Genomic DNA, 26862 nt, shown 5'->3' on the forward strand with positions numbered 1-26862 from the left:
AGATTAAAATAGTATTTCTGAGTATTTCTTTATTCAAATCATTGTGAATCAGGGGCTGACAAAAAGCTTGTAGCAGTGACCTTGGTGCTACAATTGGCGGGCCACGAGCTCCCTGCTCCGCTTCATTCTGATGCATCCACTTGCTGACAAATAGATCCATGTATGTCTTCATTTCTCTCGTCCAAGGTGACATCTGACTCAAAACTTTCCCCGCTAATGTTTGGTTGGGGCTATAAAGGAGAGCGTGCAAACAGATGGATGATGGGAAATAGAGGCAGGCTTACTCAACGATCCACGATCAACGGTCCTCCCCAGAACTCTGAGAAAATTTTCTAATGAACTACAGACACTCTGCAGAAACTATGTCCTAAGAAACAAACAGAATTTTCGATATTTTTCGATATTTTTCTGAAAACGCATAATTATTATTAAAAGACCACTGGGAATGCTCTGAAAATAGATCAAAAAGTGATTGGAGTGGGACTTTAAGACACGACTTTAGCTCCTTTGTTACCTTTTGCAGGGTTCACTTTAATTCCAGACTTGTAGAGATTCTCCTCATTGTTCCAATCTTTGTTTCTTTGAACTGTTCTGAGCCCATTCAACAACACAAGACCCATGCACAAACACAGCATTACAGTCTTGAACCCTCTAGTCCTTAGTCTCACATACAATGTTCGAGCACCGGCAGCAACCAAAATGCAAAAGCCAATACTGGGGATGTAAAGTACCCGTTCTGCAATCACAAAACCTACGTAGAAGAAGAGGTTGGTGGCCGGGATGAAAGGCAATGTCAACATGCCCAGACAAAACAGCACTATGCTTTCAGTGGGGGGCAGGGATGTTGGTGGAGAGCAATGACTGTGTTCACCTGACCCATTTAGGGTCATCTTGGTATGTTCTGAGTTTTGATGTGTTTCAGAGGGGTGGTAGCCATTCCCGTTGGTGACAGATTTCCCATTTGCTACATGCTCTTTTCCATTGGACTCCTTTGCTGGAGAAACTGGAACTCTAAGACCAACCAAACCCAGTAGGATAAATCCACCATAAAAGGCAACCGTGTGGAGGTTCCTCCAGTCAGCAAAGGACTTCACCAATGGCACTGCATCCATGGACCAATCGAAACTGAGCTTGTCTGGGCAGAGGAGTAGCCAAGTGTTGGCAGCAGGTAGGTATAAAAATGTGAGCATTCTTGTAAGAAAATGTGGTGAGTCCGCCGCTGGGTTATCAGAGTTGGAGAAGTTAGGAGGCTTGTTTCCCATCCAGTAGAGTCGAGCTGACAGTAGAAAGGCCCCCCACGAGGCCAACATACCGAGACTCAACAACACACGGAGGTTCCTTCTCTGAAAAAGAAAGAGAAGAGGCAGTCAGTAAATGTTTGTAACATTCTGGTTTTAAAAAGTACAGTCAATTTCAGTGCAAGGATTTTATATGTTGATAGTAAACAGCCATCCATCCATCTACAGAACCTGCAGAATCCCTTTTGGGGTCACGGGGCTGTTGGAGCAAACCTAGCTACTGTTGGGCGAAGAGAGAGTAAACCAGAAACAAGTTCCCAATTTAGGAAAACAAACCAAAGCATCCTCATTCTTCATCCACACTGGTTACAATTCACACAGTTCCCCGCAATGTTGCCATTTTCTTAAAAAATCAAAAGTCCGAAACAAAAGCTTAGTGCTGATATGAGAGCGGAGGAAAACTTGGGAGTGATAAAAGATGCTCTTGGACAGCTGTGCAGTATCCCGGTTTCCACTTTCAATAAACAACAAAATGAGGGTTTATATAAGCAATAATCATGTCGGCCCAAGTAGATTTAGTGCACTCTTATATTTGGACTGTAAATATATTTTCCAGCATCAATGAGGTTTTTTATGGGTCAATGGAGAAGCCCCAAAATGGAAATGAAAGAGACATCATAAAACCTTAGCAACTTTCACAACAATGGCAATCAACACTCCCTTTAGTTTTGACCTGTGGTCAACTTTGAAGAATACTTAAACCTTGAGAGGCTTTGCTGTAAAGTCCTTTCCTGAAGCCTGTCAGAACTCCTGTAAATGTGACTGATAATCAGCTTAGAATTTATTATGTTGGTATGTGGATGCTGTTTAAATCTTATAGGAGCTTTAATTCTGGAACATAATCACAATTAGGTCCTATGTAACATTGCACCTTAATATTTCCCACTTCAATTAGACACAGTCAAGACTATTGTCTGATTGACCCTTGGCTGTTTTGAAATGAAAGAGGAAGAATGTTTTTTACTTGAAGCAATTTTGAACTTTTAAAGTCTTTTGATCTGTTGCAGAAGCGTTGTGAGTGGTGTTTTAATGATAATTGTGCTGTTTTTAGCCACCGTGGTGCAGCGGTAGGGCGGTCGACCCATAATCGTAAGATTTCAGGTTCGATTCCCGCCTTGCACGCCCATGAGTCGAAGTGTCCTTGGGCAAGACACTGAACCCCACCTTGCCTCTGGTGGTAGGCGGGCGCCTGTGTTTGGCAGCGGAGCGGCCACCAGTGTGTGAATGGGTGAATGGGTCTGTGACTGTAAAGCGCTTTGTCCTTTAGGAAGAAAGGCGCTATATAAGTATACGCCATTTACCATTTATTTGAATAAAAAAATACCCAGAAAGGTAATTTTAAGCTTAATTTTCTTTATATATGTTCTCCTTCAAAAGGAAAATGCCACAAAACGTCTTTAAAACACCAGAAACATGATTTTCATTGGAGTGGGTCTTTAAGGGATGATTTGTTACATTTTCAGGGCACCAAAAGCAGGACATCTAGCACAAGCTTTATTTCGTTTTCTATCAAATCTGATGTCAGTCTTCTTCCATGGCACAATGAGGGGCTTTAATGGGGCAATTTTTGTTTAATTTTGCTTGTTTATTCAATCACATTATACGCTCATTTATTAAACGGTAATTAAATACTTTACTCTCCTGCTGTCAAGAAAAATGTTGGTGTCTGAGACATTTTGCTGAGCTTTCACCCAGAAGTGCTTGATATTTATGCTCCTCTCCTCCCTCTGATCTAAACAAAACATAACAATCAGTGATTATCACAGATTCCCCAAACTTCCTACTTTCTTAGCCCATTTATTCTCTCGCCAAGAATTAACTCTGCTTGAACCTCTTTGAAGGGGAACAAAGGCTCAGAGAGTTCACACGAGTGAACCGACACACAATACAAGTTCTGTTTAGTGAAAGTAGAAAGCTTTAGAGATATTTTCAAACATTTATTGTTGCAAATTTGTATGCTTTGGCTTTGACAATATTGCATTCAGTCAATGCTTTTTAATCTCTCCTGTGATAAGGCAATACTTACAAAAACCACTCCACCGCAAGCCAAGAACAAATCGCTTGTCTCTGTTACAGAGAGCATGCTTATGAACGCCAGTCTAACTGAAACCATAGGTTGTGCATAAATCGTCCCTTAAAGCATTAGACTAAGAGGTTTACCACGAACCTTGACCTAGTGGTGACAGTCTAATTGTTCTACTCTAATCCAAGATGGAAAAAAACTTTGTTCAGGAAAAGTTGACTTCAACAAAAGCGTAGTGCAGATAATTCCAGAAAGTCAATACTTGGATTGAAAACAAATGCAAACTTCAACATTATGGAGGTGAATAGACTGTGGTAAGGGGAAAAAAGGGGAAAAATTGGATATTGACTTGGAGGCTCAAAGGTGGTACATAAAGAAGAAGTGAGAGTGCATAGTACACAGAAAAGGAATGTTTTTTATTGATGGATGAGCCTGTCAAATAAGGAAACTGTTAGGAAATCCAATTTAGCTTGGTATTGGAAGATGAGTCAATTCAGACTCATTCCGGGCATTTAAGCAAATAAGCTTTATTCTGGTCCCCACTGTCTTGTCTATTTCTAAATTGTTCTTAAATTGACTTTTCAAGAATAGAATCAACTTCTAGCTCTCATTTCTAACGATGAAGGACTAGAACAGTCAACGCAACCTTCCAAGCAGATCTGTTTGAAAGCCTAAAGGTAAGTCAGAAAGAAGATTGGGAAACAACCTTGCGCTTAATTCCCACCTGGTGTGTGTTGTGAGTTCAAGAAAACAATATAAACAGTTTCATGAACACCCATTGTGTTCACATCGGACCATTGCTCCCACAAGCAGGGAGTGGCTTCTTTTCTTTTTCTGCTGTTTACTAGCACATGCCTGCCACATAGGGTTGGAAGAGACTTGGTGTGAAAGGTAGAAGCGGTGCAAATCTTGTTAATCTTGCTCATGTTTACAACGGTTGGTACTTCTATGTTTCGAAAAGGACGCCATCTATAAGTCACTCTCAAATTCAAGTCCCTTATTGGTCAACGTTCAGCTGTTTCACGTTTTAGCAGTTGGAAGTTCCAGTGCGCGATCAATGAACGCTCGATCTGTAAGTAGACCCCAAGAATGGACTTAAAACTTTGCACAGGGACGCACAAACACCAGAGTTTTGAATGCTAAAGCCTGAAATGCGCTTATATACTGTATGTATTTGTATAGACTTTTCTTTGAAAGTGGCCAATTGAGTGCGAGTTGCCGTGGCCAGTATAAATGTAACATTGAAGGAGAATTATTTTTTTAAGCACAAACTCAAAAACTTGCTTTTTTTGAAAGACTAAAAGAAAATTTGTTAAAATGTTTTAGCCAAAAGAAAGCACACAGTAAAAGTTCTTGCTTTATTCAATTTTTTACTGTAGTTTAGCTATGGAAGAAGAGCAAACGACACTGAAAAACAGCTTTTCATGCAGTGACAGATAGGATGGACATGGAAAACAGTTATTCAAATAAATTGCACTTTAATATAAAAAATATTGGCATTAAAATGTTTTGGTAAAACGTTTTTGTTTCCTAGTTGCATCATTATCTTTATATACATTCACAGATTTAGTTTTCTAAATCAACATTCATACTGTGCAGCCAAGTTTTTACGAGTGAGTGATGATGGTTTAGCATTGGGGAAGGTAAGACAGTAACTTATGTGTTTAAAGCAATCGAGTTGCCCTATATTATTACACTTCCCAGCATAAATGTTTGACAATTTATTTTTTCTAAAGTTTCGGCATCTTAATCTGAGATATATTTAAAATTATATATAATTGTAATTAATGAATGAATGAATTAATTAATTAATTGTAATTGATTCCCATTATGCCTTAAACAGAGGTAAAAACCATCAATAACTCTTGACCCCAACTCTAACTACTTACTGTAAATTACATTTTGTCTGAGTTTACATCAGTCATTGTAAAAGATTTATGGAAAAAGATTATTTGAACAAACTCCTTTTCCTGGGGTTGTGCCAGACAACCTTTGAAGTTAATTTTGACAACCAGCATATTAAATCATAAATTTGAGCAAAATGCTATCTACACCCCCTCATCATACACTCTACTTTCAGTTCAGGAGCATTGAAAAACACATAAATGCTGCTGCTCTTTCAGTTTGGAATATTTTTGTGGTTATAGTCTTGGCTTTGAGCAAAAAAGAAAGCATCGTCATTATTCATAATTAACATGATAGCTTTAAGTCAATATACAGCCTTTCCGATATGCACAAAAAAATCTAGTAAAAACAAAGAAAGAACTATAAGATTGTACAAAAAGAGACTCTTAGCATATTAGTATCATTGGAGCAGCCAGATTTTGTTAGTTGCTGTGACTGCTGCTTCTCCCACTTGGGTGTGCCAGTTTGGCGTGGCTTGTTTTGAGTGATGTAACAATAGTGACGTGTATTTTTATTTTTTGTTCTGCAGAACAAGTACCTGCTAAAAAAAACAGTAAATGTACAGAGAAAAGACTGAATAGTACATAACTTTATTGTTTGGAAAAAAAATCTAAATAAAAGTGATGAAGACTAAAAAATAAATCTAAAGGGATATAAATTGTGTTAGTTTGTCATTCATCCACGGCAGCAAAGAACCAGTAACGCTGTCTCAGAGAGGCTTTAGAAACAGTTTTCACATCTTATGTGACTGTAGAATAACTAAAATAATCATAGAACAAAATGAGAAAAATAATAAGGTAATAAACATTAAACTAACAACCCACTCCAGTTAAACTTGAGTTTAACTTGTTCTTGTGGCATTTTTCTTATGAAGAAGGATACATTTTGAGAAACTTGAGCTTAAATTGCATTTTATGTTTTTCATTCAGTTGTTGTAAATCAGGAGCAGATGAAAAAATGCAGTTGCAAAAAGCTTGTAGGTGTGAAGTAGAACCTATAATGACAAGCCATAAGCTCCCTGTTCCGCTCCATGCTGATCCATCCACATTTAGACGACTAGATCCATGTAAGTCATTGTTTTCCTCCTCCAAGTTGGCATTTGGCTAAATAACTGTACGTGTGGAAAGGTCGCCATTTTTATTGCACTGTTGATGCTAAATTGGAATTCTGAGGAGTTAGTGGGAAAGTGAGTAAACAAAGGGATGATGGGAAGTGATGCAAGCTTAGTCAGCACCAATCGTCCTACCCACAACTCAGAAGAAACTATGCCCTGGAGAACAACACATGTTTTTTAATTTTGGCTAAAACGAATATGATCAGAATCAAAAGACCACTGGGAACACTTTGAAAATAGATCAAAAGATGATCGTAGGGGTTTATAATTTTTAATTTACATATCCATTATCTTTATGAAACAATAATGGAACCAAAGGCCGTATATATCCCACATATTATGCTGCACCTTTAACTCCACATGTAGCCATTTCCTCATCTTTGAAATGTCTTAAAAATTCTGCAACAACTTAATGTGACTTTTTCTCCCACATGTATACCAGTTTATCATCTACTTCCCTTTCCCTTATAATATTCTTCTGGTTTTCTCCATCTCCCCCACTTTCCATGCATAAAACCATGTGTTAAGCTCCCCAGCTTTCATCTTAAGCTGCGCCGTTCATTATTAGCTCTCATTTTATTAATCCCAGAAGTATGTGGTCTGCCTGTTGATGCTGTAGCGTGCAAAATGTTTCAAACATGTCCAAAGAAACAGCAGGCTTTGGCTGGCTTCATCTATATATATAGCTTAAAGCAGCACAAGGTTGGCTCAACGCAGCAGGGGAGCAATCTTCTGGACTTTTCTTGTTAAAGTCGTATCCAATTTAAGACACCCGTAACTCTTTCAAGCATGCAGGGCTGAATGTTGATACATTTTTGGACTCTGTGGTTTACAATGTTACCTGTGTTCAAATTTGTAATTTAAAAATATAACTTTAAAATAAACATTGTTAAACTTGATGGTCAATGTAGATTTAAAAGCAGAAAAAAATCCACATGCTTTCTTTCAATTTCTGTGACAGAGATCCAGCAACACAACGATCCAAAGCATCATCTGTGACAGCATCTGCGTCCAGCTCTTTTTATTTAAAGCACTCTTAATTCTTGGATTGTGCTGACTTGGCACAATTCACTCAAGTCATCAGACGGAAGTGCTGCTGGCACTGAAAGAAGCAACTGTGATAGAGTGACCTAATTACCCCATAGTTGGCTTCATGAAAGACTTGGTGCTGCAAGACACCTAATGAGACGGGTCACAGGTTGAAACTCAGCAGGCTGTCCGTTTGAATAACAGAAACAAAGTAGGGTGGCCGTCAGGGTTAACTGGAGATTTTAATAGCTTCCTGGTTGAATAAAGTAGCAGCGGTAAGAGTCTTGGTAAAACTATCCTCTTCTGCTGCTGCCATCTCTGTCCTGGTCAATTGGTAGGAGTCATTATTGAAAGCATAAGCTACTGGAATCCAACTGCAAACATCAGTTAGTCCTTTGCAGCCTCTGACACAGAATGGATCAATAATGAGGCCTGAGTGAGTGATTTTAGGGTCCATTTACACACCAACAAACCTACAGTTCAGATTCAAATCCTGATGTGATTTTCCATATAGATACAGCTGGAGTGTATCTATCAATCCAATAAGCCATCTGTCCTGATATTGCCATAGGAGATTTAAATAAAGCATCTGGGCGCAGAGTTTCTCTGCTTGATGACCCGGTAAAGAATATTTGATCTCTGTAGTGATGTTTATCCAAGTCCAGCATAAAAGCAAAATGAATCAAGTAAAAAACAATGTTTTATGTCTTAAAATATATATATTTTTTAATAGGTTCAAGCCTTTACATAAGGATCTTTACTTTCCAGTTTTAAGTTCCTTTAAAATTAAAACAAAGTGCAGTTTAGAAATTCAAGACCCACTCCGATCATCTTTTGAACTATTGTAAAAGCGTTGCCAGAGGTCTTTTATTTATGAATATGCCATTCTTAGTCCACATAAAAAAACTATGTCATTTTCTGGGACATAGTTATCCACAAATGCTCTCTAAGACAAGTATTTCTTTTTTCTAACATTATGTACACAGCAACCCCTTCAGCTTTGGTTCACCCTTTAATGGAATACATCTTGTTTATTTTGAGATGAACCCAATTTCTTATTAAAAAGTTTGTCCAGCTATGATTTATTAGCCCAAAAATGTACTGAAAGACAGGCTAAATCAAGGGGATGCAGCAAAACCTTCAACCAGAAGCTCATTTCACAGCTAAATGCTTCTGCTGCAGGATAATTGGCCCAACATTCATCAAGCAGTCAGATGGCTACATTAAACTTAATCTACTGGTCATGCTCATTGAGACAAATGAGGAGGAGGAGGATACAACTTTTAAGGTGTTAACAAAGAAGGACACCATCAAATCCCTCCTTCTTTATTTTTTTTCTTTAATCTGCAAAAGAAACATATTTATTTCAGGTTTCAAGATTAAAAGATTGTAGACTTGGGGTTTATTCAACATTTTATGAAGAACTTCAAAATAAATTGATATAATAATAGTAATTTAAAAAAAGAAATTGCTCCTAATCCCTGAGTAACATCAGGCTTCACTGTGACATCTTGATTTTTCCAAGCAAAACCAAATTGTTGCTTTAGGCCCCGTGTATTACCTGGAGTCTCATTCATCTACTCCTTTGTCGTTGCCACTAACACGGCAGAACCAGAGCAAACGAGGGGTAATAAATGGATATTATCTTGGGATATAAAACAATTTTGTTGTCTCAGCAGACCTCATTGGTGACATTGTACCTCTTTTGTCTCCATCTATCACCTTGTAATTCGCCTTCTGTCCTACCTTATCTTCATTTCAAACATCATCTACATCTAGTGAAGGAGTTTATCGAATGACAAATGGGGTGCTGGTGGGAGCACATCTGTCCTTTCTGTTACACTGCTGAGGATCTGTGAGTCCAGTAAAGCTGCATTTAATCCTTTACAGTATCAAGTTTTTTTTATTCACAAACCAGTGGAGTGTTAAATAAAATCCAGGTGAATACACATCCTTTTTTCTCCTAATTCTCCCAGAGTATTACAGGTACGGGCTAAGAAGTGATGAAGAAGAGGAAGTGTGAGAAAAGTTTCCCTTTTTACTCAGTCAGTCTCTCTTGATATCCCTTCTAGCTTTCCCATGTGTCCAAAGATGTCTGGCCCATAATCAAGGAAATGATTGCTCTCATGGTGGGCCTCTGCATGTAACAAACGCCCTGCCAAGATAACCATGGCTGGGCCAGTGGAGGAGGGCACTGCCAGAGTGATAAAAGCTCCAGATGTGCTGGAAGTGGCTGGCATCTGAATCTAACACAGACCGGTCCTGGGATCCCAGCCAGAGCTATTGTATTTAATCAGACAGGTTGAGGCTGCTGATGGTATTTCTTAGCTCTACTGGGCGATATACAAGCACATGTTGCTTTTATTAATTGTTTTTGACAACCACCGAGGGTGCTGAGACCTGACAGATTAAAATGCAGCAGACTGGAACGTGTTGTTCTCACAGTGTGTCTGCTAAAATTTCATGGGAACAAAAAGTTTAAAAGCCAGGGCTGTAAATTTGTCAAGAAAATAAAAAGTTGACTTTTTTTTTGTTTGTTTTTGCCCACAAACAGCAGCTTAAATATGGAGAATTAATGTATATATTTGTGAATATCGTTTTGATCAGCTTTAGAGCAGTTGACAGATTAAACAGAAATGAAGTGAATTAATGGAACAGATATTGTTATTGTTGTTCTTTGGGACAAAAATGAAGCGAAATAATCATCTGATTCTGCAATAAGTGTTTTGTTCCCCCCTTAAATTATACTATTATTTTTGTCATATTTATTTACAGTAAAAGAAAATAGAAATTCAAGAATATAATTCACCCTGAAAGTCAAATCTTTGACTTCCGGATTGAAGGACATTTGAAACTAAAACTAACAGGAGCTGATCAACAAATTATGAAGTTTGTTAGAAAAGCAGGTCCATTCATTCCAATGAAAAATAAGTAACACAAAATACTTTTAACTGAATGAAATGTTTTTTTTATTTATTTCTTTGGATTTTTCTCTTTTTTCTGGGGAGGTCAATCTGTTTACAGTTTAACTTCATATTTGACTTAACATTAAATTCTAAACTGTAGCTCCACAGAAAGTGTTCCAAAAACAGGTACGCATTTTTAATTTACTTTATTCCTCTTTCGTTTGTCCCAAAGACCAGGATTGTGACATTATGACTACGATGTTGACTACACAGAATTCAAAAATACATCTCTAGTCTTCCTAAAACCAATAAGTAAGTAAGTATTGAGTGTTTTTAGTCACAAAAAAACTACTAAAAATCTTTAGTATATATTTATATTTATGTTGCCCAGACAGGCTGAAGTGTTCTCTGCAGATTGATACACTCTCTCAACTCAATATGTATGACTAAATGTTTAAAAGGATTTTTTAATGATAACGTTCATAAGAATTGGGTAATATAAGTTAATGTACAGTTATATGCTTCTCTCCCTTGTTTTTTTTCTCTTCTATGTTGCTACTCATCCCCAGTGTGCAAGCAGTTGTGGATTTGAAGGACAGCTGCTATATCAGTGTTCAGGAAAGAGCAAAAACACACTGCTCAGACAAAACCAAAAATATACAGTTGTTTTTCTTTATTTTACTTCCCGGTATCTCTGGGCTGCCAGTAGTTTATCTACAGGTTGTAGCTTGACAGGCACTGACTTTATAAGAACTGGGCTTATATAAACCGGCTTACTTCCTGCTCCAATAAAATAAAATCTAATAGGTCTCGATTTTTCTCGCAATACGGGTGCCACCATGTTGGAGCCAGACGACATCTGAGTCATCGTTTCTTTAGCAACCACTCTCACCAATTAGGAGTGAGCTTGTTGGAAGCCCATACCTCTATCACTTGAAGGTAAGCTCGGGATAATGTCAAACATTTTAAACGTTCGACATGGGGGCCAGCGGGCACCACCTACTTTAATTCAGGCACCTGATTGGCCAGTTTATAACATAAATGACTTGCACTACAAAAAATATGTCATGAAAATAGAATTAAGTTTAGCAAGACCATCTAAAAACAAAAGGTATCCGAGCAAGAACGATTATTCTGAAAATATAACTGACTAATAAAAGCTGCTTATTTCTCAATAGACGTCTATGGGATTTTGGCTTCCTGGAGTCAGGAGGCCCTTCCTGTTTGGAGCGCTAGGGGGGGGGCTTACTCAGTCCACTTCTCATATACAGTCAATATTCACTGAAGAACTTGCCTCACAGGTAAAGTAAAGCCTCACTTTTGTAGTACAGACTTTGAATGTCTCCCACAAACTTAGATAAGAAATTCTGCAACATCCAAAACTATTTACAATCCACCGTTAAAAAAAGGAGAGACGCTGTCCTTGCTCAGTAAACCCAAGGGGACTTTTTATCGCCCTCGTTGTGCGTTTAACGAGTGCCATTTGTTGGCCTGTCCTCGAATCAAATGAAGCATCTGTGTGAGCAATTCCACAACTTAAGCACAGGCTCTTTAATAGGATGAGTCACTGTGAAAGGTTGCTCTCCTCAAATAGCTTTAAAAGAAGAAAATAGAGCACACCAGAGGCTCCTCACAGAAAATGTGTGTTTATTTTCAGATGGCTTACTTGACAGGAGATCCATAAAATGTACCTGAGAAGCTGAGAGGCATGGCTCATCGTCTGCACTTGCCTTTTGCCACTTTAGAAAAAGGGAAATAACTTGAATGGAAAACACCCTTTCCAGCTTCAACTTCCACACACACACATCCTAATATAGATCTTTCTTTACACCAGCTTTTGGAAGTAGATGGCATCCTCATGAGGAAGCGGAAAGCTTCCTTTTCAAATGCATTTTCTTTCCTGTTTACCCAGAATCCAAAAGGTTTAGATTTTCACCAGCTATGGGTATGTTAGGCACTCCTTTTAAAGAAAAGTAATCACACAGTTAGCACAGAGACACACTGTACAGGAACTAATAGCATCTGACTGGCTCAGATTTTCTCTGAGGGAGAGAAAAGTGAATATTAGGAAATGCCAACATTGGACACAGTGAACACACACATTCATTTACCTTTCCTAACAGCAGGAGGACTGCCGGACCAAATTGGAGCCTCTGGAAAATGAAGAGGTCGTACACGGCAGACACAGCCAGAACCGTCACGCCCTGCTCCTTCCACAGCATGCTGGCAGCTGCACAACACAGGCTGCACAGCATCCAGCCCCAGCATCTGGCCGCTGAGCTGCCACCACAATCGAGGCTCTGGAAGACTCCAGCCAGACCCCTCCTGAGTCTGCAATGTCTCGCATAGCAAAAGAGAGACAACAAGAAAAACAGAGCAGCTCCAACATCCGCCCTTCCTACCACACCGGCCACCGCTTCGGTGTGCACGGGATGGGAGGCAAAAAGAAGACCCGCCAAGAGGCACCACAGGCCCCCACCCAGCAGGGTGCGACTAAAGGCCGTGACGAGTGCTGTGACCAGGCCATGCAGCACAACGTTTAGCAGGTGGTAGCCAAAAGGTCGCAAGCTGTGCAGGGTGTAGTTCAGGCGGAAGGAGAGGGTGCAGAGTGGACGGAAAGATTTGTGGCTGCCGCTGTGAGTCAGCTGAGTTCCCCAGAAGTCATCGTACAGGATGTTCGTCCAAGGAGTCTCGCTTAGAAGGTCCTGGTTGGTCTTTATGGCTCGACTGAAAGAACACAAAACGAAAAAGAAAATGAGAGTTAAAGTCAGTGGACTTTATGTTATTTAACCAACTACAAAGACCTGTGTGCATGACAACAGCATGCATACGTGAAACAGGGACATGGACACAGATGGCTTCACACCTTGAGACTGTAAACACTCATGTAATTGGTGGATCATTTTGAGATGTTTGTTAACCCTCACAGACAACTACAACCAAGAAGCACCGCAGGGATTAAGAGTGATGAATGGGAAGGCTGGGAGCCGTCCTCCAAAAATCTGTTCTGTTTTCCCTTTGGCAAGTACACATTTATAGATGGGAAAAAGCTCCAACATAGATAGTCCAGTGATAGAGAACTATCCATATTAGACTATTAAAAAAAAAAAGAAGTTCGGTCCTACAAATAATTCATCTACAATCATGAATCACTTGTTTTATCAAACAGAACCATCATCTCAGATGGCTTATAAACAAAGGTTTTCATCATTCACAGTAGACTTGAAACAATGTAGTTTCTGTGCCTCATCACTCTTCCTCCAGACTCTGAGACCTTGATTTCCAAATGAAATACGAAATTTAGTGTGTAAAAAGACGACTATGAAGGTACACTGATAAGTGTTTATGACATATAGATTGTCAGTAAAACAGTGAAAGTAATGTGTGTCACGTTAAAAGTTGTTTTAATAAGCATGCATTTATCCAACCACATTTCAATGAGTTGCTGTGTCTTATCGTTGTAGTGTTACTAAAAAGTTGATTTGAGGATGATGTCACAGCAGAGCCTGTTGGGCACATGCCACGTAATGAGACAGAAAAGCATGTTAGAAGTGTTTTCAGCTGTGTTAAAATGTGTAGCCAGTGACAGAGCTAGAACATTTTATATGGGAGGCAGGAGAGGGGCAGAAGACTTTGGAAGGGTGGCAAAAGAGAACAGCATAATAGGAAGCCCAGATAGGCTGACATACACAATACAGAGGCAAGGCATATCATATGAAAGGGCTCAGGCTTCCTTTACAATGCTTAAAGAAGCTTGTATTAAATCTTTGTCTATTAAATTGGCGTAGAAATTGGGGGGCATGTGGGGGGGGGGGCAAAAATGTTTGTTGGGGAAGCAGCAGCAGCTCCGTCACTGTTTGTAGCTCACGTATGTATTAGTCCATGTGTGGTGACTCTTGATGCATTGACTCCAGCCTCCATCCACGTCATGTGATTCTTTAATGGATTTCATTTGACAACATTTCCTATCACACTTGTACCTATAATGCAATTTTCTAGAAACAGTTTTCTATGAACAACCAACTTACCTACCTATGACCTTTAGTTAAGTAAGCAGCTTTTCCCAGGATAACGCACTGTACTGACCCAAACTAAAAGACCATTTAAAGACCCACTCTGATGAAAATTGTGTATTTGGTGTTTTTTATGTGGCTTTTTTCTGACGATGGAGGACATATATCCAGAAAATTAAGTTAAAAATTGCATTTCTTAAGTATTTCTTTATTTAAATCGTTGTGAATTGGAAGTAGACAAAAAATGCTTTTTGATAAGAAGCATATTTGTGACATTTACAAGTTTCCTGCTCCACTTAAGAGTTCTACATCATTGGTCGCCCCCACAATATACTAATTTCCTTAAATGCATCTAAATTATCAACTAAGATAGTTTGCATCATAAATATTTGTTTTTTTTATCTTTTGAAATCATTTGAGTCTTTTTATGCTGCTATTGAGTTGGTGATATTTTCCAGGACCTGGTCACACATGAAACTCTCTAGGGGTGCAATTAATGGTGATGTTTCTTTGTTTGTGGAGGCGAGTACCAGAGGGAAGAAAAAAGGGGGCCACTGGATGGCATTCTTTGTTGGGGGACTGTAACTAAGAGCTGAGCACATAAAGAATGGACACAGCACAAGAGTGAGCTGTGGAAGCTGACAAAAAGACTAACACTAAAGTAAAGAAAAAAAAACATTAGAAGCTGCACATTTGTATGCAGAAGCAGCAACAAAGCTGTTCTGAAAAATCATCAACATGTTTCCTCTACATATGCAGAGCTCTGTCATTGCATGAGCTCCATTTCCCATGATTGTTCTGCCTCAGAAAAGCAAGTAGGTCGATGTGTTTCTCAGGCTTCGGCGAGCCACTCTGGAACGGTTCCTTTGACATTTTCTAAGGACCCACAGTACATCATTCCTACATTGAGACATTTTTTTAATTTTTGGTAAAAAGTGTGAACGGATTAACAGGAAACAATGCCCAACATTGGGAAAAAAAATTGCAATGTGATTATAAATAGCTACATGAGGCATAAAGTACTGAAAAACTGTGTATTTTTACGATTTGTGTCATGATTGAACCTAAACAAGGTTTTCCCGGGCTTCACCCAGGTCCCTTGTGTCCCAGTGCATGTGTTGGGTCTCAGTACTCTGTGGCAATAAATTATTTAAATATTCAAATCAGAGCCCAGCACTCATCTCATCACCCCCCCTCCTGTCCAGGACTGGAGGATGAAAAGAATGTATTAGCAGCGAGGGTTTGGGAACGGCTCAGTGCGTGCGCCTGTAAAAACTAAAGGAATAAACGCTTACATGTGACGCATCCGTCTTTGTGTTTGCAACCATCTGCGAGCATGCGACAACGCAGGCCGGGCTGACAGCTTCATACAGGCCCGCCGCTGCAGCAGTGCAGATAGAGTGGCCTCCCGTAGTGATTACTCTTAAAGGAGGAGGTCTTTTGTATTCAACATTCGTATGTGACGCTGGCAGACTGAACGACACTATTCACAATCCACAAAGTACAGGACGGGTTCACTCTATTCACTTGTTTTTCAGTGAAGGAGGTGAAATGTAGGCCTTTTTTTTAGCATTTCTGAAAAGACAGACGGCTAATGGGAGGATTTTTTAAAGTCATTTTTAGATAGTCTTTTTTTCTGTCTAGCACTCCACAAAATTGTATGTCTTTTAGTATTTGGGGTTGTGTCTTTTCAAAATGCAAATTGAAACCTTTACTACCTCCCAGGCTGGCTTTAAACCACTAGGGATTTGCTTTTTCGTGTGCTGTGGCTGCCTACACACACACACACTTTTACTAGGGATTATGGGTATTTCACTCTGAACCTAATTGTATAAGACACCAACACTGCAGCCTGTTTTTTTTCTCCTTTTTGGTTTTAGTATTCCATGATTGTAATATAGTATTTGTTTACCTTTAAGCACTTTTTGTACTTTGTCCAACTAGAAAAACTGAACATCTCCGAAGAGGAATCTTTCCACACCAGCATCTTTGGATTCATTTTTGTTTTCCAAACTATGCCTGTCTTATTTTGTATATTTTTTATGTATTTAAATTTCATATCTTGATGTGATAATAGAACATTGGTATCCCAGGTCCACCTGAATTCATAAATATTCACCTAAAACGGGAAACAACGGTGCCTTAAGACTAAGTGACACATATCCAGCAGTGGTTTCCAGATGTGACTTTGGGATAAAGCCTATTCCACGACGACCAATATAATGCAAATTAAGTAACTGTATTAATAGACATTCCAGCTTTTCTGGACAAAATGTTTATTACTTAATTTACTAAAAAGAGACTGCCAGATGCAGCAATTGAGATCTTAGCATAACCCTCAAAACAGCTGATTGCAAGTTAGCATTTATGCAGAAAAGGCGAGTGCTGTATGCTTTTATAAATCTTGTGATTGAAACATTTTCGCATTTGGATAACGCCGTCTTTTAAGCAGAATAAATGAAGCCTCTTTAGGACTTTATTTTAATGGATATCAACACATCTGCTCATTTCTCCCTTTATTACTTATCGATGTACCGGTAGTTCTCTTTTGCCTGGCATATAACTACTTTTCCATTTCCATTTACACTTTTATCTTCATTTCGGCTTTCAATCGGGTTGAATGGCTGCCCTCTATCCAGCTTATTTCTGTCTTCTGTTCTTTTCTCCATCTCTACAATCCTCATAAAGCATATGTGAACTGGTACTGTGCTTCAGTGGAAAGGCTTTTATAATAGCTTGGGAAAGATGTGTTCAATTTCCATCTGAGTTCTAATTAAACCAACAAAAAGCAGGAGCAGACAGAACAAAGATGGTTCATCACTGAAGTAATCACACAGATCATGCTGCTGGTTTTTCAAATAGGCTGTCTACAGGTGGAATATAAACTGAAAAATATAAGAATTCAGGTCTGAAAAACACAGATTTTAAGGACATCCTGTAATTATAAATCTACAAGTATTGTTTGAACCAAAACCCTTAACCACATAAAATCAATGTCAAGAAAAGCTAATGGATATGTTTTTAACAACTGACATTTTGAGAATTCTTGCTCAACAAAATACGACTTTCAAGCAATACCAGCAGAGGAAAAGGGAACAAAAAAGCTTGATGGAGTCTCCATAAAAAGAAAAAAATAGAAGGCTGTTGACAGAAAACACAATGGACATTGAATTTTGAAACTGAACAATATTACATTTATGTACTCTTGGAAACATTTTGTGGGAACATGGGAACCTTCAACATTAAAATTGGGTGGGAACCCAAGTGCAGTTTCTCTTTAAAATGGAAAAAAGTAAAACTGGCACCATTTACAGACTCAAACCCTAATTTTTGTTTTATGCTGAGGGCTGTGCCATTAAACCTCTTTCTTCAAAGGAAGTGACAGTGTGTAAGGTGTTTTTTTATTTTAAAAGATCATCTCTGCTTTTATCCAGAACTGACAAGATTTAAAAAGTAATCATAAAGTCCAGATTTTCTTTAGGTCATAGTCAGGGGTCAACAAATTGACAAATTCTATAAAAAAATATGTGTACAACTGTGCTTGGGTATTTGTTTATGACATTGAAGCTGTTCTTTCTGTGGCCTTCTGTTCCCAGCCACAAATAATTTGAAATTTTTCAAATTTCACCTCATTGGCCACTCTAGCCCCATTATTTGAGAAAACTGAACAAAAAGATGAAGATTTCATCTGGTTTTTTGAAATTTGAGGGTACCTACCTATCAATCACCCCACAATGATCATGTGTTAAGTCATTAAGCCTGCTAGCAGGACCTCAGGGATTCATTCCCGGGCTCATTTTCCATTGGTATGAAACTGCTGCATGATGGCAGCCAATGCAGGGAGGGTGATGAAGATGAAAGAACAGGATGTTTGCAGAAGGAAGGTACCAGAAGTTAGTCATTTCTTCCTCTGTGTTTTTCCAAACGGCATTTCTTGGCTGTGCTATGTAATTGAAGATCATTCATAAGGTTTCTTTTTTCTCAATCGACTCCATGAATGTGTTTATTTTGCAGGGGTTGCAGCCTGAAGGGTCAGGAAGTGATTATTAAGGGTGGGATTAAACATCACACGTCAAACTGACAGAACAATGCTCAAACCACAAATGACACCATTACTTTCCCACACTCTGTCCCACGCCACAGTACCGCGAGTATGAGAGGGGAAGAATAATGCATACATTTCCAGATCACAATCGTAAAACTCATGTGACACAGCCCTGTGGACCAGCTATGAAGCATCCACACTGAGCTCTGCAGAGTTTGTTTCAATGGTGCGTGAGATGAAGGCAAAATCCTAATAAAATCAAAGTGAAGGGTTAAGAGCTCAGGCTATGTATAAAAAACGGAGACGGCACTCTTAAGTTCATTTTATGTCAGGAATTTCTATTAACAAAAGGATGTGATAAAAACAAAGATCACTTGATGTTTGGTTGAAAACCCACTCCGATGATATTTTGATCTATTGTTAGTGGTCTGTTTTTAGCCCAGATCAAAAAACCCGTCGTTTTCAAGGACATAGTTTCTCTAGAGCACCACGAGTTTATTAGATATTTGCCTCTGAGTTGTGGGCGGAACTGTTGGCAGAGTTCCCCTTCCCGTTGCTGAGATCTCTCTATTTACACGCTCTCCCGCTAGCTTACCGCCACTCACAACCCCAACCTACAGTTTTGAGCCAGATGCCAACTCAGACGAGGAAAATGAAGACGTATGGATCTATTCATCTGCAAGTGGATGCATCAGAATGGAGCATGTTGTGGCCCGCCCAGCGTATTTTCTACAATCTTTTTCAACTATTTGAATAAAGGAATGAAACCTAATTTTAAGATTATGTTCTTTATAAATGTCCTCCATCTTGAGAAAAATCCAGCAAGAACATGTTAAAAACACAGAAAAAAACATTTTCATTGGAGAGGGTCTTTAACATGTTTCTTGTATTTATCACATGAAAACAATCTTTATTTTTATGATTTCAAAAGTGTGAATTTTTTACAATGGATTTAGTGTGTTACATGAAAACAAGATTAGGCATAATTCAGTTTTACAGAAATTGGTAAAGAAGTAACATCCCTTTAAGTATTATTTGATTTTATTCCGTTTTTAATAAAAACTGCTAAAAGTTCGGTTCAAATATGTTTATCCATGCAGCTAAGAAGTAAAGGCTGCATATTTACAGATATGATACACACTCCTAAAATGTCCTCTAGAGTGGAAAGTTGAAACATAAATGACTGTAGAGGAGTTGCTGACGAATCCAACATTGGTGTTTATTTAGACTAAAAAAACGAGCTAAACTGAACTCAGATAACCTCCAAAAAAAGTTCAGCTGTATTAAAATGTACATGCGATGTAACTGTGGTGTGTTTTGATTCTTAAACAAATATTTGTGTTTTAGATTCCATCATTTATGCTGGAACTCTGGAAAAATTTACTTCACCACTTTATCATTCCGATGAGACATTTGCGGTATTTGTGTCAGCAAAACCAACATAACATGTGACCCCTGTGTCCATCTTAGTCAAACAGTTTATCAGTATTTGTGTGTGAACCCTAACAGTATCAAAACAGTGTAATTGCTAATGGTCCCAGGAGGGATAAAGCAGAACACAGGTCAAAAGGCAAAAATACTGCTTTAAGTGGCTGTTGGAGAGAAAACAGAAGGCGCTTTCAACTGAAGTAAATAGTTTTATATGCTTGATATTGTCAAGATAAGAAAAAAAAATCCTCAACTTAAAAGAAATTAGATTAATGACAAACTTTATTAAAGAGTACTAGTTGTATGACCAAAGGCTGAAATCAAAAGAAAATATTTCTAGGATATAGTCTGAAATCCAGCTACTTGGATTTGGAAGAGGTTTGCTGCAAAATGTCAAAGTGGTCCAAATCTTGCGTATCTTGCTGCAGGCTTTTTTTCCCACAGCTCTATTCCTATGGATAAATAACTTGGTGTCATATAATTCTGGCCTGGCACAAACTGCAATTATTAATTTCTTCTTCGTGATCAATTTTCAAATGGTTGGCACCTCCATGAATTAAAAAGTCCCTAGAGCCCACAAACGGACTTAAAAACTTGCATGAACACAAGGGTTTTGAATGAAGAAGCCCCGAACATGTTTATATATTTGCATAGACTTTTCATTGGAAGTGGTTGCCAAGCCCTGTGTAACTGTAGCATTAGGCAGTGTATGTGTGCTTAAGTGAAAGGAACTGTGACTGTAAAGCGCTTTAGGCCTTCTAAGAAGGTACTAAAGCGCTGCATGGGTATATGCTTTTACTATTTAAATTAACTAACTGAATTCACTCAGTTTCGCCATGTGCCATTAAGGGCTGCAGGCATTCATGCTTTCAGTAATCGAGTAATCTATTGATTTTTAACTTAGATTGTTCAAGTCATCAGATAAGATGGAGTTTCCTTGCAATAACATTCATTCTTAAATAAACAAATATTAAGACTATAATTGCATTGCTTTGTGTATTATATGTAGGATGTTTTCCTTTTCTTATGCAGGATCACTGATGTGTTGTCCTAGATCTACTTAGCAATGCATTTTTGAATATTTTCACTGAATGTGCCTAAACAGGCTCCGCTGGTGCTGCCCTGTGCTCTCTGCAGTAATTATGGTGCATCATTCATACAAAAACGTGAAAGTTCCAGGCGTAGGTTTGACGTAGAGATTACAAAATTAGGCGAACAAAAATAATCAAAGTGTTTGTCTGATTGAATTGCTCTTAAGAAGCAAGCCACCATGAGGGATTTTCCTCACTGCCATTCACCATGGCAACAGGTTTGTAGAAAAGAGAACAGGAAATTCTCACAGAATTGGGATCTCTTGCTTCAGGCTCCACCTTAAAGGATGTGTGACCTTTTGAAGTTTTACATTAACACTGTGCTCAGAGCCTTACCAGATAATGGGACCAACAGTATTATCAATACATGGAACACTCCCAACATTTTTGATGTACTACGTGTCTAACGTAATGGTTAAAGAAAATCCATAGGAGTGCAATTCTCTCATTTATTTTTCATCAGTCTAATTACGGAGTCTTTCCGTTTCCTAAGTGACTGATTGATTGTTTTGTAATATTCAGTCACAAATTGAAGATGAACTGACAACCTCATCTGACAGGGAGCCCTAGCCTGCTGAGGGTTTTTGTGACTGATGGTGTAAATAAAAGGCTCTGATGAATCCTCAGCCTGGTAAATCGATTAAAGCAATGCTTCATGCTTCCTTAAAGGCATTAGTGGGAGCACTTGGATTTAAGAGGGTGAAACTACAAGATACAAAATAGTGGGATAACAGAATAGCAAACCATTCACTGAAGGCTAGACGGAGTAAACCCAACTCAGGATCACAGTTTTAAACACGTGAGCAACCTCCGAATCACCAGGCACTTGTGTAAACAAAAGCTACTGGTACATACAGTCGTATTTGCATTAAGATTGGAGTTCCTCAAGTATAAAACGTGTATTTTACAGAGTTCTCACCAAATAAATAACCTATATGCCTTGATACTAAAGATCCATTGATTGACTTTTCTCACAATTCGGTTGGGTCATGGTTGTTTGTATTTGATTTGATATATGATTATTGTGGCATCTCTACTAGATACCAACATTTCTAAAGTATGACCAGGAACATTTGTATGCTTATTCTTTTTAGTCATTTTTCAAATCCCTGGCTATTCTACAAATCAAACACAATCAGTATACAGGGCCCAACTTGAACCCCCTGCATCCATCCAACACTCCTGCCAGTTCAACCAGAACAACCTCCAGCTTTTGAGAGAAAAAAAGCAATCGGATCTGAATTTTCCGTCTTGTATGGGCTTGACAGTTAATTACGGTGACTGACGGCAGATAGGTAATTAGAGTCCCCTCTGCGCGTCGCCTCCACGTGTAATGATGAATGTGATGCTTGATTAGAAACGGACAAGGAAATAAATAATGAATCATAGCTGCGCACAGGCTCGACACATGATTCAAAAATCAGATGGGGCGATCAAACAAACCTGGGTGATTACTGGAATTTATGCACCGTCACACCATCTTACCTGGGGCGCTATTTGCTGCTCTAAAGGGTCACCGTCTCCATTCAAAACAAGCAACAAACAAACTTTATGGTGTAATGTGCCAATGAATGCAATGAAACTTGACAAAATAAGTAAATAAAATTGTGATGAAAAATGCAATTTTGGACCTTTGAATTGTGCCATCTTTTTTGCACACAAATCATTTACCTTCCAAACTTCACTTATACAAATCTTGTGAAATACCTTAATTTTTGCCTTCCTGATAAATCCCAAAGATTCTCTTTTTTTCTCCACTTACCACTTAAATTCATTTTTTTACCTTCTGCTTATACAATCAATTTTAGTGGCCTAGTTCCAGCTTGCTGCTAGTGCTGGCACATTGACCTATAAAAACGTGCTTCCTCAGACACCCAAACTCATCATTGTGGACCTCCCCTCGTTCGTGAATTAAAATCAAGGCTTCGAGCAGTGGGGGCAAATGTCTTGCATTGATTTTTATCTGGAGGGATCACATGTTAAGTCACAAAGAGTAATGGCTCAGAAAATGGCCCTCCGATGATCTTGGTTTGCTTTTAATCTCAAAAGAGCCGTTTTATTTGCATGCACATATGTTATAATTCACTCTCACATACACAGAACAGAACTGGAAACCTATCCACAGTGTTTCCAGACGGTTTCTTGATGACAGCAGCAATAGGTTGACCCCCCCAACCCAACCCCCTGGTATATGAAATGGATGGATGGTCATGCAAAGCAGCCAGAGGACACAAAGCACCAGTAATGGGCTTTGCAAAGTTTTGTCTTTATTAACAGAAGTCGAAAGCGTGGCAGACTGTGGCAACAACCCGCCAAGACAGTTTTCCTTTGCCAAGGAAAAAAACATTCTCTTAAGGGAAATTGTGAATAACTGACACGTGGTCCGATAATTCTTGCTTCTTCTGCAGAAAAGTGCAGCCGCTCACAGAAAGAATAAATTGTGTTGGTATGTATTTCTTGATTGAGGTTAATTAAATGTAAATAAGACGAATGGATATTTTGTGGTAAGTTCTGCTCGGATTTAATGAAACTGCAACATACTGATCTGCAGCAGTGATAATAATTAGGGTAAGTTTAACTGCTGATGATAAAACAAGAACAATGGACAGCCTGCTTATGGAGCAACTAGAGACACATCTTAAATGCTTGTCATCTTAAAATAAAACATTTTAATCATAAACTAAAAAAACATTGTCTTTTAAAAAATGTGGCAGATTAAATACACTTTAACAGTCCAGGTGTTTTTTTCATTTTGTGGCAAATTCATAAGTAGTATTTGCGATGATCAAGAAAGCAGCACCAAAAGATTGTAAAGGACTGTATCCAATCGAGTAGAGAACCTCCTTTTTTCTGCCATAGTTGTCGCATTCCAGCATTAACCAGGGAGAAGTGAGAACTAAAGACGGGTACCGTGGGGGCCAACCAAACCAAATCTGTCTTCTTTTTCAAGGACCTGTTCTAATTATCTGCGATCTTTCTCAATTCTGCTGTGGGGTCTGTTCAACACGGCATCTACAACAAAGGCCTTTTCCTTGACGAAACTTTAACATTGGTACTAATGGAACCCTTAAAAAAGAGGAAATTCCCAAGCATTTAACCTTTAACTCTGGACGACATGAACGATTGCTAAATCGTTCCAGGGGTACTTTGACCCAAACCACATTTTTTTTCTTCTTTTAAACTCCTTGCATCAAGGGCCCTTAGGTAAACTCAGATTATGAAGTCTATAAATTTTTTTATGAAATCCAGTGTGTAAAAAAAAAAATGTCAAAAGGACTTACACGTTATAAGTTTAAGAAACTCAAAGTACTTTCTGACACACTATATACGAACATCTTAATGCCTTCTTTAAAAGCACTTAGAAACTTAAATATAAAACCATAAAAGACATTTTTTAAACCATTAAAAAAAGACATTTCCCTCTGTGATGTAGAAAAAAGCAGACATGATGTCATGGAACAATGTCTATTGAAAACTGGGATACAAGTATGTGTAGAATTTGTATATGAAAGTTAAAAAAATGCATATTGAAGAAATGGAAGCCTTATTTTGATGTTTCAAAGGCGACTGAATACTCCACAATGTCTTTGTCGGACACAGTTGTCAGAAAATCCGACTTCCTTATATTGTGTTTCTCTCAGACTGAGTTAACAGCCAGCTGTTCAGAATTAGCAGGGATTATGCTAAGGTAGGTTAGCCAGCTTCACATGGTAACTTCATATTTCTTGCAGACAGAGTGGAATATATCTTTCAATGAAACTCATAAAGGGCGGAAAATAGGCTTATTCCTCAAACTGTCGACCTTCAACCGATCTGCAAATGCAAAACAGACGACAAACTATCATTTGAGAGACAGAGAGCTGCTAAGGGAGCAAAAATCTTTCCAGAGGCTCTCAAGTGGACATTTCATGACATTTGATCTGCCTTCAGTATTAGGAAATACAGGAATAATTCATCAAAAATAGGTTCTCCAAACACTGCGATGCTTTTTGGCTTCTTTAGCTCAGGACAATGGTGAGACATGAGCTCATTTCTTGAATGGCAGATTGTCTGCCCGCTTTGTTGATCTGTGACAGACAAGCTCTTCTTAAATCCACATGATGACTTGCAATCTTGGTGAGTCCAGTTCTGGTAAAGTTTGGGGAAAAGGGGTCTAATGATAGCTGAGATAATTGCTTTGATCAGTTCTCCCCAGAGCATCTTAAAAATACTAGTGTCATACTTCATAAATCAAAATGAGGTTTGAAATCTTATTTTTAGAATTAGAATTTAATTATTCAAATCATTGACTTTAAAAATAAATACACATCACTCTTGGCAACACGGGTTCAAGCGACTGCTTCCAATGAAAAGTCTATGTAAATGTGCGTTTATACGCATTTCAGGCTTCCTCGTGTTCACAAGTTACTACGCAAGTTTTTGAGTGAATTTTTGGGCTCTACGAACCAAAGGTGCATTGAAAGTTAAACCAGTTCACCAATCATGGACTCGAATTTGATAGTGACGTATGGGTAGCGTCCTTTTGATCATGAAGGAGAAATGAATAATTGTAGTCCATGCCAAGTCTTTCATAAATGGGAATAGAGCTTCGAAATACAAAACATTCAGCAAGATTTGTGAAATTTGCATAGTTTAGACATTTTGCTCCAAGGCTTTTCCAACTGTGAGTACGTGCACTAGGATCGGGTAGAGACAGTCCAGTGTGAACACCATGTGGTAAAATTCAAGAAACAGGATAAATATTTAAAAAAAACGCATAAAACGGGTTAATAAAATGTTTAGTTATTTGACCATTCAGTTCTATAAAACTAGTTTAAAGCCATTTTTTTTTTATTCTCCTGATGACATTAGTTTGGCAAAATATGGCCACAGAACTTTCCAAAACTTGCAGGATAAGTTGGATAAATAGCCTGACAATTTGTTGGTCACACTGTTTTTGTGAGAATTGTTCGCTCTAATTTGGATTTTTTTTTTTGATTCTCCCTTTGTTCTTGTCATGTTGTTTTCAAGTTGTTCCTGCCAGTCACACCGGGTTTAGGTTGCCAATTATCCACAGCTGTCTTGATTTTTGATAATGATCCTCAGTGTATTTAAGTGTCTGGTTTAGCTCTTCAGTGTCTGGTCATCTGCGCTGTCACATTTTTGGTTCTCCTAAACCACCAGTTTGTGCCAATCTTATGGCTGAGTTGCATACCTATCAAAAGACCACACCTTACTTTAAACACGTTTTCAATTATAAAATACATTGAAGCTGTACTTAATTATGTATTTCAATTCAAAATTTCATAATAAAACCAAAGGAAGTGACAAAAAAAATTGTATCACGCAAGACTTATGTTTATTTTTACTTTAAAAGTGAACAATTTAACAATAGCTACTACTTGTTTTTACATAAAACCTTTTTTGTTTTGGTTTTTTATGGAGATTTTTTAAGCCCCTGCTACAAAAACGCATCACTTGCCTTTAATTTAAATGCATACAAGATTACATGTATAATCTTTTTTGAGTGTCTTAATGTCCAAACATTCTAATATTGTTTCTAAATAGACAAATGACTTAGGTTGTTAAAATAAAGTTTCTTTTTCCCCATTTTTTTCCCATTAATAAGTCATTTGATATCCTACAAAAGCATTTTCCTTGCATGTGTTTGTGTGCAGAGAGGTGAAGTGATATGTTTCTTAAGATGATAATGCTAGATTTCCTCCATCAGCGCTCTAAGTCATAGAAGCCTTGCTTGTTTTGGTGGGTTCAGTAATGAATGAGCCTTGGTGGACATTACTTGCCTGAATCGCTATCTCATAATGAAATGTATGCCCTATTGTGCATAATGTGTCACAGTGATTTAAACAGCAGAGATGCAAGCCTGCAACATCATCTGTCCTTAGCGGTGCTCCATGCTTCACACTGTCCACAGTTATCTCACCATCTTTCTTCTTAGTGCAACTCATGTCATCATTCTTGCAAAAAGCGGTCAGAGAACAACTTAACCATGCAGCTGCTGCTTCCACAC

General features: G+C 38.3%; 1 protein-coding gene across 1 annotated transcript in view; it reads right to left on the minus strand.

Annotated features, from left to right (window-relative positions):
• The window catches only part of LOC101154996 (transmembrane and TPR repeat-containing protein 2), a 50845-nt gene that overhangs the window by 14071 nt on the left and 9912 nt on the right, over positions 1-26862 (minus strand). The window contains exons 2-3 of the mRNA XM_004083163.4: positions 12387-13002; positions 515-1343 (exon numbers count right to left, since the gene is read on the minus strand). Of these exons, the coding sequence (XP_004083211.1) occupies positions 515-1343; positions 12387-13002 (1445 nt within the window). The remainder of the gene's footprint in view (positions 1-514; positions 1344-12386; positions 13003-26862) is intronic.

The sequence above is a fragment of the Oryzias latipes genome, chromosome 23, assembly GCF_002234675.1.
Source record: "Oryzias latipes chromosome 23, ASM223467v1".
NCBI classification, from domain to species: Eukaryota; Metazoa; Chordata; class Actinopteri; order Beloniformes; family Adrianichthyidae; genus Oryzias; species Oryzias latipes.